Raw genomic sequence first — 17,347 nt, 5'->3', positions numbered from 1 at the left:
TATGAGATTTGTAAGGCACCAAATCCACTTGAAATCAAATACTAAAGGCACACTTGTACCGGTAAACAAAAATGAATTAAAACACTAAAGCATCTGCATTGTAATCAAAAGAATTAGGAGTAAGATAGAACATATGAAAATGAAAGAGAACAATTACTAATAAATGCAGAATTAAACAGATATGTTTTAAAATTCTTTTTTTAACACTTCAACTGATACGTTATTTTGAATTTCTTAAGGGAGAGCATTCAACAGCGAAGGCACTGCATGAGCAAATGTTCTCTTTCCCAAATAGTATTAAGCTCAGGAAAAACAAGAAATCCATAGTTTCTACAGCGAAAAGATCTAGATGGAATGTAAGAATTTATAAAATTAAGATTATACTGTAGAGCATTTAAACAGGATGTAGAAATATCCTATACAACATACTTCCAATCGTACATGTGCAAGTATGCAATTATACCAACAGTTTCATCACTCACACATCTTTAAACTGGTAATATAAATGTACAGTCAAACCTGCTTTAGTGACCCCTGTCTACAAAGAGTAAGACCACCTGTCTACAAAGACCACATTTCCCCCCCCCCTGAAATTGGTTTCTCATTGATACATGTACTATAGGCACCTGTATATAAAGACCACCTGCCTATAAAAGCCACTTCTCTTGTCTCCTTTTGGTGGTCTTTATAGATAGGTTTCACTGTATAAACTTCCATACCATTCTTGCTGTGACAGTTCCACCATTTGAGTTGTATGGTTTGCCGTTGAGGTAGGTCAGCTTGATGATACCGTCAAAGTAACCTAGGGATGTGTTGGTCTGCCCAAGGACGTACGATACACCACTCCTGAAACAAAAATTAAAATTTGTGTTACAATAAATGCTTTTTTTAAATGCTCCCACCCCCCCCCCCCCCCCCCACCCCCACTCAAGAATTCAGTGGTTGGACAATGTGTTGAGACTTTTCTTCTTAAACGGCAACAGGTCACAACCAACAATGAACAGTAAATCAACTTTTGTTCACCAAATATCTATGAAAGTATATTATCCAATGCATTAAACTATATCTAGAGCTCAAAGAATACAAATTATTTCTGACTACATCAGGGTTAAGAAAAACAAAATATGAAATAAAATGCCTTGTCCAATTTCTCTTCTAAGCATAAAATGAAGATTTTGTTATAGGATCAATAACAGGTGGGATATAGACTACTCAATGCATGCTCCAGGAATCTTCTTCTTTTTTTTTTTTTCTTAAGATCAGACTAGTATCAAGCACAATATGGTTTTCTTTCCCTGTTGATCCTTCCTAGCCTGTTCATTAGGATATGGATTTGCTGGATAGTAAATATAGGGCTGAGACACGCACTCAAAATCATATACAGTCAAACCTGCTTTAGAGACCCCCTGTTTACAAAGACCACATTTTGTTGTTTCCCTTGAAAATGGTTTCTCATTGAAACATGTACCAAAGGAACCTGTCTACAAAGACCACTTTATGTATTTCCCTTGGGTGGTGATTACAGACAGCTTTGACTGTAGTTAAGAGTCACAAGGAAAAACCACTACACCAGACAAACTTACGCATCTTTTCTGGCCTGGCAGGCTGCGGGATGTGGCAGGGTATGGCTCGCATCGTTACATGGACTCAGTTTGATATCACTGCAGACGTTGATGTAGTAATCATATTCTCCAACAGAAACTTTGTAATGTCCGTCTGCTTTCTTCAGAGGACTCAGATCAAATGACACGCCTGAAAGAAAAATGAAGTGATTGGAAGATTTCCTTTTACGACAGCCATCCAAATTATAAAAAAAAATATGAATATGGGTACAGCTAAGAATGATATATCTAATAATAATATGATACATAAAACATGATAAAATAGGGTTATGGATAGGGTTAGGGTTTGGGTAAGGGTTAGATTTTAGGTGGCTGTCGCAAAAGGAAATCTTTCCGAAGTGAAATATAGAAAGTTACAAAAGAGATCAAGTTACTACTAATAAGGGGCAGAAGCAAAATAGTATTGAAAATAGTCAAGGAGGGGGTGGGGCTAATAGTAATACAACATTTTTCTCTTTAAAGATCTATCAAAACAAAGCAAGAATAACCATGGCAAGTACAGAAAGAAGTAAATTGAATGTAGGGAAGTGCATTCATGAAAAGAGAGATGTGGGGAGGGGTAGCAGGACAGAGACAAACAGAGAGAATCAGAGAGAAAAGGTGAATTCATGTAGAAAACAGAGAACAAAGAGAAATAAATAATGGGGGACAGAGGTAGAGATGACAGACTGGAGAACTGGGCAAAAAATTGGAACAGACTACTGGTTTCTAGAAGAAGAAAACAACATAACATTCCTGGGGCCCCCTCTTACAAAGAGTTGATATCAATCGTAGCTTATTTGCGATTGACATCAATCGCAACTACATGTATGTACATACGAGAAAGGATACTACACATTTGCGATTAATTGGAGGACTTGCAATTGATTTGGATCAATTGTAACTGTTTGTATTGGAGACGGGGCCCTGGATTCAAGAAGTAACATTGAATGGAGGATGTGAGAAAAGGTATGAAGAGGTATAAACTGTGAGACCAACCTGCATCATCATCAAACACCCTACAGTCTGTTCCCCATTTACTGGCCAGAGGACAAGCTGCCGCTGTATGCCACTCCATATCATACTGACAGCCATCGTCTGATTTCCGCACAAGGATGGGAGCGCTCTCCAAGTCACCTGACAGAAATTGAGTAAGCAGTCAAAAATAATTTTGATCAAGGCCGCGTCTTATAAACACTTGTGATTAATATCAGTCGCAACTAGGTACATAAGAGATGGGAGAGTGCAATTTTGCAATTGATTAGAGGACTTGCAGTATATGAGTTATTCTAAAATTGTCCTGTACCATTGTATAGTCATCCTTTCGTTCATAGTCCCACATGTTCAAATGGACGTGCTGTTTTGACCGCTGCATTTTGTGTTGTAGCGTAAAAGGCCGCACCCCGACTTTTTTATATTTTTTCTTCCAAAAACACAGCGGCATTATCGCCGGCAAATACGGTATATATAATATTTAGATGAGTAAACAGAACATTTTTGTGCCCAATTTCAGGCCATTTTTGTTGTTTTTCAAAACTTTTTCTAATCCCCAGAGAGAATTAAGATCTTTAAATTGGCTTCGCATTTAACATTTAAAAATCCTTCTATGATCTTGTTGTCACTGATTGAAGTTTTTTCCTAAACGATATCTGGCAAACGACAACAACAAAATAAACAAGAAAAGAAGGGACTTTACATATCATTAGAAAAAGATTGTTCAGATATGACACAACAAAACCACAGCATTTATTTTATGACGCGACGTGTAATAAGCTTCACAATTCTGTATCTTGTAACACAGGGCTCAGTGATGAAGCTAAGTTCTTCGCGCGCCCACTTGCAATTTATTTACGCGTACAAAAAATTGGGTGGCTTTTTCGCAGCGGTTTATATGAACAAGCCTACATAAATCGACACCAAAGAAAGACACTGTATCATGTATATCTTCACTGCAGTTTGAAAGGGATTGACTACACTTTTGATACTCACCTGGACTACATAGAAAGGTGATATCAGTTCGTTTTTTGGTGGTGCCTTTGCATACATCTCCCTCGGTGTAACTCATGGTGATAAGATTATTCTGCAAGACTGGAGATGTCAAATATTTACCAAGGCTTTTCCCTGTCTTTGTGGTGCCAACAGTATCTAAGAAAAACAAACAAACAATGGTATAATTCTTGAATATTTCCCTTAAATGAAAACAAAACTCCTTCTCTTTCCGCTGGTTGAGCAAAAAAATCCTCTGTTCCAATGCAGCCCCAGCACTCGGGCCTCCAAGAGGTACAGAAGACTTCACAAGAAAATAAGAGCATTGTAAAAGGAAATTAGCACAGGGCTCTAAGTGCCTCAAGATCTTTAAACTGACTTGTATGTTCATATTGCGAGTCTAATCTAAGGATAATGTAAAAAAATATTGAAAAAGTAAAGATGACATTACTAACACAAGGGGTTCTGCTTGATCTCTTGATGAAAGGGTTATTAAAATATGCAGGTTATTCTGAATTTCAGAGATTCTGAATTTCAGTGGGTCATTAACACACCAACGCCTGTTAGTCAAACCCAGCAGCTAGCTGAGCAGATGAAGCAGAATGAACAGAGCAAAGGCCTCACCTACAACGCAGGCCGAAGATCCTTGAGGACATCCCTCTGAGGCCGCATCCCCTTGTACGACTTCAGAGCAGACATTGATGAAGTACTCGCTCTCGGTTGTCTCTGAGTGAGAGTGCCTCCCATCCAGTACAAGCCAGTTAGAACCGGTTTTCCTAGCCAGGGATGAAAGGTCATAGCGCTGTTTGCCGTTGGCCAGCCTGCAGGATGTGGGCGAGGGAGCGTCTGCCATGCAGGCGTACTTGGTCTGCCATTGGAAGAAGTAGGTACACTCTGTCTCGGTTACAAACTCTGGCTGACCAAGATCTGAAACATAAAAAAGAATTGAATAATTGCAAGTAAATGGCGTTCTATAGTTAATTAGAAAAATAATCATAAGGTAATCAATTTACTGCTTGCATTTGTGTTTGAAGATTCTGAACTACCCAATGAGTGGGAAAGATGGGTTTTCAAAGACAGGTCGATAATGGCTTTACAGTGCATGAAAAGGTTAACAATAGTTGCTAAAATCCAAATTATCTCTTAACTCTTATCGTGCCACAGGGCTAATCCCCACTGTGCCAGGTTGTTTTGGAGATAATCTGATTAACGCGATGGTTCTATGAAAGGCGAGTGCAAAACACACAGCACAGCCCAACGAACATGAACAATAACTACTATTACGAAAGCGCCCTTGCACGCACATGGCACTCAATAGGTAGCGTGCATGCAGCCTCATGGCAGGCTATGAGTTAAAGCCCCTCTAAAGTGTTGGGAGCCCCAAATTCACCAACAATTTGATGGCAAAATTTCACTTAAGTTGTATCATAATGTGAAAAAGGATGTCATTTAAGAAATACTTCTGCAAAGATTCCCCCCCCCCCCAAAAAAAAAAAAATGTGTTTGAAGACAAATATTGATAAAAGAATACATACCGGTAATTTGTGTTTTCTGCTGCATGCAGAAAACCTAAATTTGGTGTTCTTTCATCAATATTTGACTTCAAACACATTTGTTTTGAAAATCCTTGCAGAAATGTGTCTTAAATGACTTATTATGATACAATTTAAGTGAAATTTAGCCATCAAATTTTGGCAGGCTCCCAACACTTTTAGAGGGACTTTAATGAAATGAATAAAAAAAACAATATAGGAAACAGAAAAGAGATATCTTTACTGGCAGTATTGAACACGGCTGCATTAAGGGCACTGTACTAACCTTTGGTTTTATTGCATTGAAAAGAGATCACAGAGGTCCTCTGAAACTTGTTATGATTACACACATCCCCACCTTTGTAGATAAGGGACAGTTCTCCATCGGAATACCTGAGTGAAAGATAAGGTACATGAAAGTAAATTGTTTTGCTGGTAACTTCTCTATTACTTACCGGTATACACCCATCAACTTTTCATTAGGAAATGGAATGCAAGATGTTATACCATCGATCTGCCCATCCACTCACCAATCAATCCATTCATTCGGCCTTCCATCTTGTTATCAATCGATCCATCCATTCACTCATCCATCCATCCATCCTTCCATCCATTTCTCCATCTATTCATCCACCAACCCATCCATCCAACCATCCATTATTCTGCCTGTCAGTTAGTCTGTCATCCTTCTGTCCATGTATTCATCCATCTATCTATCCTTCAATCTAATCATTCTTCCATCTATTCATCCATATATATTCCTTCCATCCATCCATCCATCCATCCATCCATCCATCCATCCATTCATCCATCCATCCATCCATTCATCCATCCATCCATCCACCCACCCATCCATCCATCCATCCACCCACCCACCCACCCATCCACCCATCCATCCATCCCCCTATATCTCATAGCATACCTTAATTCATGATTACTGTTGCGCCCTGCTGAAGTACCCACTACAGTATTAAGCCTGGCTACCTGGCAAACTGCCATACCCTCACAATTAGCAAAGGCAGTCATATCAGCGCATATATTGATGTAGAAGTAGTAGTCTGGATCACTTTCTATTAGGTAGAATTCCCCATCTGTACCAAGAAATTGAGAGAGAGAGAGAGAGAGAATGTCAATATTACACTCATTGAAACTTTGTATCTACAAATGAACTTGTCTCCAAACTTCCGTTATTGACACCTTCACGTGTATGGAGAGGCAGGGGAAGACCAGTACAAACCTACATTGATGTGCTCAGAGAGGACACTGGACTGGAAGTTGAAGACCTAAGAAAGCCATGTTAAAGTGACTCGGTAACATTGTCGAAGGTTGATGAAAACAAATGCTTAATTTTTGTATAAAATGTTACTTACTATATTCCTTCTACTATACTAACCCTCTGACATGCAAAAAATCCTGAACAAATTCTCAAACCACAAAAGATATCTATGGTTTTCTTTTAAGGTGCCGACGTGAGGCACCCTCTAACAGTGATTAACAGTAAATTCTCCCAACCATTTTTGAATTTTCTCAAACGTTTTTCCATGAGAAAAATACATAAAACAGGCTATAAAAATCTGTCAACACTTAACTGTCTGGAATGGAATGTAGAGCCATTTTATTGCTTTGTGACGATTTACATTCACCTAAAATGTAATTAAATTGTCCTTGTCTTGATGCTGAACAGGCTTTGACAAGTAGCAGAATAGAATTAGAATAATATAGTTGGGAGAATTAAGGAATCGATCAGATCAGTTTTTCCCAATTTGTACCATGAATAATGATCCGTTGTCACTCAAATTTTCAGATTATCTTTAATTGTACATCTAGCATTGAAGTCACTACCTTAGCACCACTATCTCTCATCTGGACAATGTTACGAAGTCCCTTTAATAGACAGGAAGTACTGGACCATCACATCATGAGAAATTTTGCAAGGAGTTGGCTATTTAAAGTATCGAGTACAAATTTCTTCTATTGGGAATATGCACTACATTTGAAAGGAAAGAACTTGCATACATCGTATTACCAACTGAAGACAAAGCTCAGTAAGAACTGTGCCATATATATATATATATATATATATATATATATATATATAGGTGTGTAAGATAATTTTGGTTTAAAAAATAACTCATATGAAATAAAATTAAATCGACTCCAATTAAAAAGATAATGTTTTCTCCACCGACCTGGTTTGGTGAGAGGTGAAAGGTCAAAGTCGATGCCATGCGTTGGCGAGTTGAAGGCACACGTGTCTGTACTAAGCATATCTACCTCACAAGCATACTCTGTCTGCCACTGTATCTGGTACTGGCAATTTGTGCTGGACAGCTGAATTGGGCCACGGGTCTGTGCAGGAGAATGGAAAGAAAGCGAGTTTGAATGCTAAGATCTACAATGTACTACTAAATGTATACAAATGAGAGAAGAAACTTTTGAAAAACACATTTTATCAGTTTGCTAGGCACTTTGAACTGATCAATTGTATTAGCACTTCAGTTTGTGTTCGACAAAAAAATTGGGCTACATTTATTATTTTGTTATACATTTATAATTTGTTACTATGAGATTCATTAGAGCAAAGATATATCTGCCAAATTTACAGGAGAAAAATACAAACTGGAAAGTCTTACAGTGATTTGCCATAGACTGTTAGATGTACAGTGTATAGGCATGTCATAATGGCTGATATTCTAAAGCACAGTATCATCCATTCAAGGTATGAGATTAAAGATAAAGATCAGTTATGGTCATGCGATTGCATTGTGAAAGAAACGTTGTGGAATCGATCAGAAAAGGTTGATTATCTAGCATATAAGTATTGGTATGTACTGCAAGGTTGTGGAATCATCAAAATGATAAGAAATTTGGCCCAGTCTTCGTAAAGTTACAAGCACTGTACACAGAAAGATGTATGCACACGTGCACGACACGTGCGTTTATCTCTCACAGGCCAATAGATAAAATAATTTACCAAATATATCAATAAGTAGGGGGTTTCCCTGCAAAATTGTTATCATCATGTATTAGTCAAAACATCTTCTTTCAAATGATTGGTAATAAGAGCTTCCATTTCATTTTTTGAACTTGGGGCGTTTCCAATACTGGTCTTTGCCTTTAAGGTAGCAAGTATTCATTATAGTTTATATCCTGCAAGGAAGCAATTAATTTCTTTAGAGACACTTAAAGAGAAAGTTGAGTTCTGGGAAGAGGTGAACAAAAAATTGGGAGTGTTATCATTGTTATTATGCAAGTGTGGAAGAACATCAGATTAAACATGTTCCCTAAAAAGAATGGCTCTTCAAATGCCTTCATATTCTAAATATGGCTTGTAACAGCATAAACATGAGGACAGATTTTTATGCTGCATGTTTGTGTAGTCCCATATACATCTTTCTGTGTATGGTGCTTGTAACTATACCAAGACTGGGCCAAATTTCTTATCATTTTGATGATTCCAAAACCTTGCAGTACACATCAACATTTACATATATATGCTACATGTACTGTAGATGATCAACCTTTTCTGATCGATTCCACAACGCTTCTTTCTCAATCAATCACATGACCAGAACTCAACTTCACCTTTAAGGAGCTATCCATATAAAATTACTTTGTTGGAAATGATATTAGATAGATAGAATACTGTGTAATCTAGACTCTGTCTATTTTTGCTTCCTTGTGAAACTATCTTCTGCATTTACACACAGATGTGAAAGTAAATTAAGATAAATGATCACATCTGAAACCGACACAAACCTGTAGAAATACCCATGAAGCTCTACATAAAACTGATTCATATGTTCTTCACTTTGACTCAAGGCAAAGCAAAAATGACTAGACTTGCAAAAAACATAAACAATATAAAGACTGCTTGCCAATTATCTGTATATAGGTTAAACACTATTCTCTATACACCTTAAACACAATGTAAATATCTTGCTCTCTGTGACACATGAAAGACTGCTATATAGTGTCATCCCTTCAACATAGAATGCTAGTCTTCCTAGCTTCCCTTCAGCAGTTTTTATGTAAAAGTTTGACATCATCCTGTTATTGTAACAAATCTCCCTTCCTCTTTGGATAACACAGATAGAACCTGAATATTGAAACCACCAGTCTAGACCACTATTCTCATTTTCCTTCACGTGGTCCTTATATAACGGCTCGCTATTATCCTGTAATATATGTTCATTGGCCATGCCAAATCTTTTCCTGCTCCCTTAGACATAAGAGTAGAACCAAAAACACCTGTCTTTAAAGACGGCTATGCTTGTTTTCCCTAATATGGTCTTGTAACAGTTTAACTTTATTCCGTGAAATATTCCCTCATCGTGGCAAATTTCCCCCGCTCTCTGGAGCAACAGAATAGAAACCTGCAAATTGAAAATACATGTCTATAAAGACTACTGACCATCTTTCTTACACATGAGGCCGAATTCACAAAGGAGGTTTGTAAACAAACCAAGGTTTATGAGCATCATATGATGCGTTTCAGATCAAGGTTTGTCTGCACCTTGGTCTAAAACGCATTGAAACGCGTCATATGACGCACATAAACATAGGTTCGTTGACAAACCTCCTTTGTGAATTCGGGCCATGGTCTTTATATGAAGGTTTAACATTATTCTGTAAAATATTGACTCACCGCAGCAAACCTGCCCTGCTCCCGAGGACACATAAACACCACAGTCACGGAGGGAACAAAACCGTTGCACGAGTCCAGGACCCCCGCTCCCCCATAGTGAAGCTTGAGCTCATCATCGGAGAGGCTCTCCAGTTTAAGGTGGGGTGTACCCATTCCCACTGACAGACCCTTCTTGACCAGACAGCCTGCAGATCCAGCTGGACACCCGGCGGTTGGACCACTGGTATCTGATACAAAGTAGAAAAGCATTTGTGATTTTATGTCAAGTAGATCTGATTCTTGTCTTGTCAAGAATTGTGATTCAAATCGATCATAAACTTCAATTTGATAACAAAGGTAAGTGCTGTACAAGAGACAGGCAACTGTAAGTGTAAGTTTGCAAATGAATTGTGATAGATTAAGATAAATCACAAATTTTTAGAAGACGGATCCAAAGTCTTTCAGACAGTAAGAATATGTAAGGGAAAAAAACTCACATAGTGCATATATTTAAATGAGATTTGTTGAAAGTAACAGCCATGTTGTCTACGTAATGGGCCAGGATTTAAACTCATAAAGTCAAGACTGAAATCCTATAGTGTAGGATAAAGAACCATTTTTCCACATTGCCCTTAAAGCTTATCTGTACTAGTTTATAGGAGAGTTTTCAACTCAGCTCTCAATTAACATAAGAAAAAGAGGATCATGGGGGACCCATGGTCACCGATTAGGCATTGTTTTCTATATAGAGGGAGCAAGTAGCTACCAGTAGGACAGTGTGGCTTTAAACGTTGCACTGGTGTTGTTCTCTCTACAACTTGACTAAAGATGTGTACTGTAGGTCAATGTTTGATCTCCAGCATGGAAATTCTGTGGTTAAGCCAGGCATCTCAACTAAAATGCCTCTCTCCACCCAGGTGTAAATTGGGTACCCGATGGAATGTGAATATCATTGTGGTTTGTTCAGCATCATGTTAATATGCTATTTCGTGCCTCAATGAAATGCCTCCACAGGACTTTAGAATGTACGCACATTGTATGTGGTAAAGTCTGAATCTGATGAATGGGGCGAGTACAATTACATTCAAGAATTTAGGCACATGGTAAAAGTATTAAAGCCATACTAAGCTGATGAACTAACTCCCACGTCGCTGACAGACGACTCTATGCTAGAACAAACAGCGCAGCTAGGGATGCAGCAAGCTATAGGACCATGCTGCTACTGCTGACCCGAAATGGCGCTAGCAGGGATTTGGTGGTAATGCAGTATGGCGGTAATAAGTGCTACATGTACATAAATCCAGCATAATATCAGTATTTGCAACTTCTGGCTTACCTGCAGTGATGTCCCTGCATACATTGATGTAAAGATCATCAGCATCAGGAGACTCCACCAGGTAGCCCCCCTTCAGTTTGATCAGGGGTGAAAGGTCACGCTCCTTTCCTTTCGAATCATAGATGGAGCACGGGACCTCGTTGAGCGCTGGACCATTAACGCTGCTGCATGCCACTGTGCTGTACCATTCAAAGAAATAGGTGCAGCCAGACTTCTCCAAGAAATTTGGTGAGCCCTGCAGAACGATACAACATCTTTCATTGTTAATTATGATGACTTAAATTCAGCGTTCTATGGCTGTAAAATCGAAGAGTTACACTCATGTCTGTGCCTGTTACTCGTACATGAAAAGCCTGCTAAACTTTAAAAAAAACTCTGTGTCATTTCACCAGCCTTCTGAGAGCCTTCACCAGAGGAGACTTATTTTATATAAAAACAGTGGTACAAAACCAGAATGATGATTAAATAAATAGTAAAAAGAATTAGAGCAAGATAATTGAAGATCATTAAAACTTTACGATATCATGAATAAGTTCCGAAAGGGCCAGTTTATGAGGGAATTTATTGCAAAAATTACACTGTTCTGATCAAGTTTTTAGGGAAAAAGAGAAGTACAGTCAAACCTGTGTTAACAACCACCTGTCTATAACAACCACTTAAAACCCCCTGTGAGATTTCAAGTAGTTAAGAACCTGTACACAACAACCACCTGTCAAAGTCTACCTGTCCAGCGCAACATTTTGCTTAAAATCTTTATCCAGATGACTTGAAAATTTTAGTAATTTTATGATCTTATGTTTGTAAGTTCTAATGGATTGAGTGCCCTGGGTCTAACGGCAACTTCAATACCACACATGGTCTCTAGCAAAATAAGACAAACCAATTATTCTCTCAGTAACAAAACAGAAGGCCTTAATTTTTTCATTTTTTGAGTACCTTTATTATCAGTACACTCAGCTGACATGCTAGCAATATTTTATATTTTGTATTTTTGGGGTATTTTGTTTTGTTTGTTGTTGTACTGCTTTGATGTTTTGATGTGAACATTTATTTATTTTGAAACATATTTCTTCCCCTTTTGCTATGTTTTTGAATGCTTTTTCATATGATTGTATGTTTGATGTAAACTTGCATTTTTAGTCTTTGGACTTTTTGACAAGTCTTGAATAAAACCTAATTTGAATTAAATTGAAAAGAAAAAGAATCCTAAAAATAGTCATTTATGACATGCAATTGTACATATATATAAATAATTCATAAAATAGTGTGTGGCAAAAATAGTCAACTGTGACTGATTGCCAAACAAAATCAAATCAAGAAAGAAAGAATTGAAACCTACCAATGTGGTGCCACATTTGAAATCTATGGTTGTCTGGTACTTTTCCGTCACGTTGCAAACGCTTCCCCTGTAGTCCAGACGAAATCCTCCTGTGTTTTCGTTAATTGTAAGCTGCAGGGTGTCATTGTGGTTTCCGACATTTGTAAAAGCATCTCCCTGCTTCAAGCAAGACGAGACAGTCGTGTCGCAGCCCGGAGAGCCAGGGCTTGAGGCAACATTCTCACACAGGTTCAGATAGAATGTACTTGCTGTGCCGTCCACTGTGGTTTGAGCTGTCCATGTGCCCCTAAAAGATTGTTTTTTTAATACAGAAAAGAGAGTACATTCATAGAGAAAGAAACAATGCAAAGTTTGCAGTTCTACAACACATGCTCAAGCAATTAATTCTATGATTTTCTTTTTTTTTAAATATGATTAAAATACACAAATAATTATATTATTTGTATTTATCGTTAGATCAGTTGATTGCATATGTTTTGAGTTCATTCATTTTGTAATGAGGCAGAAAATTCATAGGCTATTATAGGCACAGTACGACAATACATCTGACGTTGGCCAGTACTGCAACTGAATATATTTCCAGTAATTTTTAATTTACATTTTGCTGGTAGGCCTACATGTACCTCATTCATTTACATTTAGATTTTCTAGATCTAATCTAGATCTAATCTAGATCTAATCTGAGTCTGATATTAAGTATTTTTAATTTTCTATGCTTGTTTATTTTTTTCTTTTGAAGAGCTATTCGTGGGAATATTTAAGAAAAATAACCAAGTTCATAGTTATTCCACACGACAGGCGCAAGCATATCACTTACCTCTTGTTAGAACGCAATTTGCCCTTACTACTTTGGGGTCCACTGGACCTAGGTTTTGGAATTCCCTTGAACCAAGAATAGCGCAATCGGTCAGTATTTATGTATTTAAGCGCAAACTGAAGTTACTTTATTTGAGTTGATATCGTCTAGATTTATAGTTGTGATCAATATTTAAGAAAATTATTTGCTATAAAGGTCAGCATAATTCTACTCCTGTTTCTCACATCTATTCATATGTCTGTCTTGTTTAGTTTTTGTCTGTGTTTCAGTCCTGTTGCTCATAGTTTATTCCTGTTCCTGTTGTTTATAGCCATTATTTAGTAGTCAGTAGATTTTATTGTACTTATTTATGTTTAATATTTTCTCAGTTGTTTAGTTAGTTTAGTTTGTAAGCATATAAATGTACGCATTATTCTTATCTGACAAGTTTTTTCTTTTAGGACATACTCATAAACTACTCATGAGGGACCTTAAATCCACAAGCCTTGCTTTCAACCAAGGTCACCTCATCTTTTTATTGTAACGCCATATTCTGTTCACTTGTTATATTCATGTCATATTTGTAATGTGTGTTATGAAAGAAAGACTCGGATAATGCCTTGAAACCAAAGAAGACGACTGCTGCAAAGAAATAAACCTGGCTCTTCCAAGACAGCTAAGAAAGTTGTAAAATCTTGGACCACCTCAGACTCGGATGATGCCTTGAAACCAAAGAAGACGACTGCTGCAAAGAAATAAACCTGGCTCTTCCAAGACAGCTAAGAAAGTTGTGAAATCTTGGACCACCTCAGACTCAGATGATGCCTTGAAACCAAAAAAGAAGACTGCTGCAAAGAAATAAACCTGGCTCTTCTAAGACAGCTAAGAAAGTTGTGAAATCTTGGACCACCTCAGACTCGGATGATGCCTTGAAACCAAAGAAGACGACTGCTGCAAAGAAATAAACCTGGCTCTTCCAAGACAGCTAAGAAAGTTGTGAAATCATCATCTTAGATATGCACTTGAAACGTTTTGTTGTGAACAAAGCAGTTCCTGCATAAGTTGTCATTTGCACATCTTGTGATCTCTGATATTATGTAGGCCTACCCACTCCAGCAAAGCATAGAGAGTCAATGTTAATGCGTATTGACCTCTAGCACTGCACTACGTGTTAATAGGAAGTATTTGAATACATGAATAGTTGATACACTCACAACACGCAAATGCACACAGTCACGCCGATGCGGCTGATCGGAAAAGTTGACAGTAGACTCACGATTTGAATTTTTAAATTATTCTTTCTAACATCGGAAAGTTAAAAAAAAGTATTTTACTGCTATTTAGGTGTCATCAATTGTCACTAAAGTACCGATTTTGGGTGAAATTAGTTGAGTTTTGTACAGTGGTGTTTGAAATGTTGAAAATCAAAAGCACAGCTTTTAATACACAGCCAGGATAGTAGGTCTAATGCACCTATGTGTGGGCCTACCCAGTTTTGTATCATCTGTCTAGAGTAGACTATTATTAGGGTGTCTGATCGCGCACCCGATGTTGTGTGCTAAAATTCTTCCCATAGAGATTACACGCATCCCTATGCAGTCTACGTGCATTGCGCGACCATGCAAAAAAAGTCAATTTTTTTTTTTCAATTCGAGATTCAAACTTTTATCTGTTGTGATCCTGAAGGTGATACTCAATAAATGAGGTGTCATATGAAAGAGCAGGTAAATTCCAATATTTCCAAAGGGGCGTAGCCCCCGAAATTCTAAAAATATCTTGGTCAAAACAGCAATTGAAACATTGTGTCCTGGCTAACTCTGAGGTTTGTCACTTTTGAGATATGACGCCCCGATCGATAAGTAGTCCCAGTCCTAAGGAACAATTCTATGTGATTATTTTTTCGCTAGCCCCCAGGGATCACAACTGATTAACAGTTTAAAAATACCCTTCTCGCTATTTGGTGGATCAGCTAATTAGGGGGCGTGCGCTCCGCTCAGTCCAAACCATGGTTACATCGCGTAACATCTCCGCGTACGTACGAAACCCCAAATTCAATTACACATTAGAGTGAAAGAAAGTATGGGTGGCCATTCGCGGCATAGAACCCGGAAGTGAATACACGTTATAGTCAATGGCAATATCGCGGAGACATCTCCGCGATATTGCCATTGACTATAACGTGCATTCACTTCCGGGTTTATTGTGCGACGAACGCCAACCATACTAGTCAATGGCACATGTCGCGGAGACAGCGTAGCTCAAGCTGCAAGTCGCGGATTGGCTTAGCAGCATGCGTACGATATGCATACGCTTGCATATCGCGCGATACAGCTGTTTGGCTAAATTTAGCAAAACAACATCACTCTGCGTGGACGTCTTTTTCGTCGATTTTGACCAATATGATATGAATATACCAGCGTTTTGGAGGGGCTGTAACTTTTGATAGAAACATCGGTGAGACTTGAAATTTGAAATGTATTATTCTGATAACATTTTTTATTCAAATATCAAACAAAAATGGTGAAAAACGATCCCAAATTGAAAATTGAAAAATCGTTCAGACACCCTACTATTATCTAGAGTAAAGGAGCCCGTAATCGGCCAGCTCCAGTTTTCGGCCGATTGGTTGGATGCAAGGTAAAATCACTCTAAAATACATCGCATAATAGCATAACACATATCCCACACATACCATACCATGCCAGTGTCACTGAAGAACCACATTTGCAATGGAAAATATATCCTAAAATATCACATTTTAGCGATGTCATCGCCGGTCCCGCTACCCAAATCTGAAAAATCGAGTATCTTACGCGTGTCTGTAAGAAATATGGGTACCATAAAATGAGCTTTATTTCAAGTATTTTTCAGATTTAAAGCCCGATTTTGTGCTAGTCGCAAGCTCAAAAGTATGTCATCGCATGTATTAAATCAATGCAGCCGCACACCGCGACGCACACACGATATCTCTGTCTAATTCAGATTCGAACTTCCGATCACCGCTGTGCCTGTCTTCGGCCAGGCGAGCACCAGGGAGCTCCGGCGTGGGATACCTGCTCCGCCCGCTTGTGCTGTACATCAGCGCGGAAACGCACGGCGCGCGCGAGCGCTTCCTATTGACTTTGTACATGCGGCCGTAAACTGAAACGCTCGGCCGATAACGGGCTCCAAAACAGTGAAAATTGAAATGAATATTGTCATGGCAATTCGTGATTTTTTTCTGGGATTCTTTTTTTGTTTAAATAATAATAATATTTGCTTCATGATTTGAACAAGAAATGATAATAAATAGGAAGTAAAGAGTCCTAAAAATAGGATTTTGTCTTAAGTGGCCGAAAACGGGCTCCTTTACTCTATTTAGGTCTAGATCTACTCGATCTGCGAAGGATACACTCCGCAGTTCTCCAAACCTGGAGGTAACCAAGAAGAAGAAGAAGAAGAAGAAGAAGAAGAAGATGATATTAAAACCTCAAATGTCTAAGAACATAAAGACGACCGACAGAAAAATGCAATTTTACCACTTATTCTAATAGAAATAAGAACATGCGACATCATTTGTCTACGTATGGGACCACACTATAATTCTGAGGTTGAGATTATACAGTCATAACAAAGACATATATTTTCGTCACATACCAAGTCTGGATATTGGTTAAATCAAAGCTTCCAACGGTGCACGCAGATGAATTCCTTCCATTGAATATTAGCAAGATAAAACTCTGTATTAGTAGCAGTTTCGACAGATTTATAGGTGAGTGTTTCTTCGCCATGTTGACAAAATTCGTCAATGCTTACCCACAGCGCATGCGCTAGCTAAGGATCGATGAAAATAGCAAATATAATTATCATGTGACTATTCAATATCATGTGATTTAAAGGGATCACGGTCATTGCTCAATATTTGTTTTTAGACAATTGTCTTGAATTTTCACTGTCTTTTGTTCTTATATTTAGCCAGTATAGGCCCAGTTGGGGGCAAGGGTATGAATATATAGAATAAATGGGCCTAGTTGATCAAGATAATGGATAAATTCTATTTCCATGGGTATAACAACACGTAACTATTTCTTTTGATAATTAACTATACTCTGTTCACATTGATGTGTATTTCATATGCATTGTAATTTGTA

The 17,347-nt window shown here is 38.1% G+C and overlaps 1 protein-coding gene across 1 annotated transcript in view; it reads right to left on the bottom strand.

Moving 5' to 3' along the window:
- Positions 1-17,040, bottom strand: part of LOC590679 (cation-independent mannose-6-phosphate receptor) — a 61,093-nt gene extending 44,053 nt beyond the window's left edge. The window contains exons 1-12 of the mRNA XM_030994953.1: positions 16,854-17,040; positions 12,422-12,707; positions 11,083-11,317; positions 9,768-9,994; positions 7,309-7,468; positions 6,042-6,210; positions 5,406-5,512; positions 4,212-4,514; positions 3,591-3,746; positions 2,601-2,738; positions 1,584-1,752; positions 720-846 (exon numbers count right to left, since the gene is read on the bottom strand). Coding sequence (XP_030850813.1) covers positions 720-846; positions 1,584-1,752; positions 2,601-2,738; positions 3,591-3,746; positions 4,212-4,514; positions 5,406-5,512; positions 6,042-6,210; positions 7,309-7,468; positions 9,768-9,994; positions 11,083-11,317; positions 12,422-12,707; positions 16,854-16,987 — 2,211 coding nt within the window. The 5' untranslated portion in view covers positions 16,988-17,040. The remainder of the gene's footprint in view (positions 1-719; positions 847-1,583; positions 1,753-2,600; positions 2,739-3,590; positions 3,747-4,211; positions 4,515-5,405; positions 5,513-6,041; positions 6,211-7,308; positions 7,469-9,767; positions 9,995-11,082; positions 11,318-12,421; positions 12,708-16,853) is intronic.
- Positions 17,041-17,347: the final 307 nt, after the last annotated feature.

This window comes from Strongylocentrotus purpuratus, unplaced genomic scaffold, assembly GCF_000002235.5.
Source record: "Strongylocentrotus purpuratus isolate Spur 01 unplaced genomic scaffold, Spur_5.0 spur5_scaffold_21, whole genome shotgun sequence".
Lineage (NCBI taxonomy): Eukaryota > Metazoa > Echinodermata > Echinoidea > Camarodonta > Strongylocentrotidae > Strongylocentrotus > Strongylocentrotus purpuratus.
The sequence above is the reverse complement of the archived record's forward strand: the minus strand, read 5'-3'. Positions and strand labels throughout refer to the sequence as shown.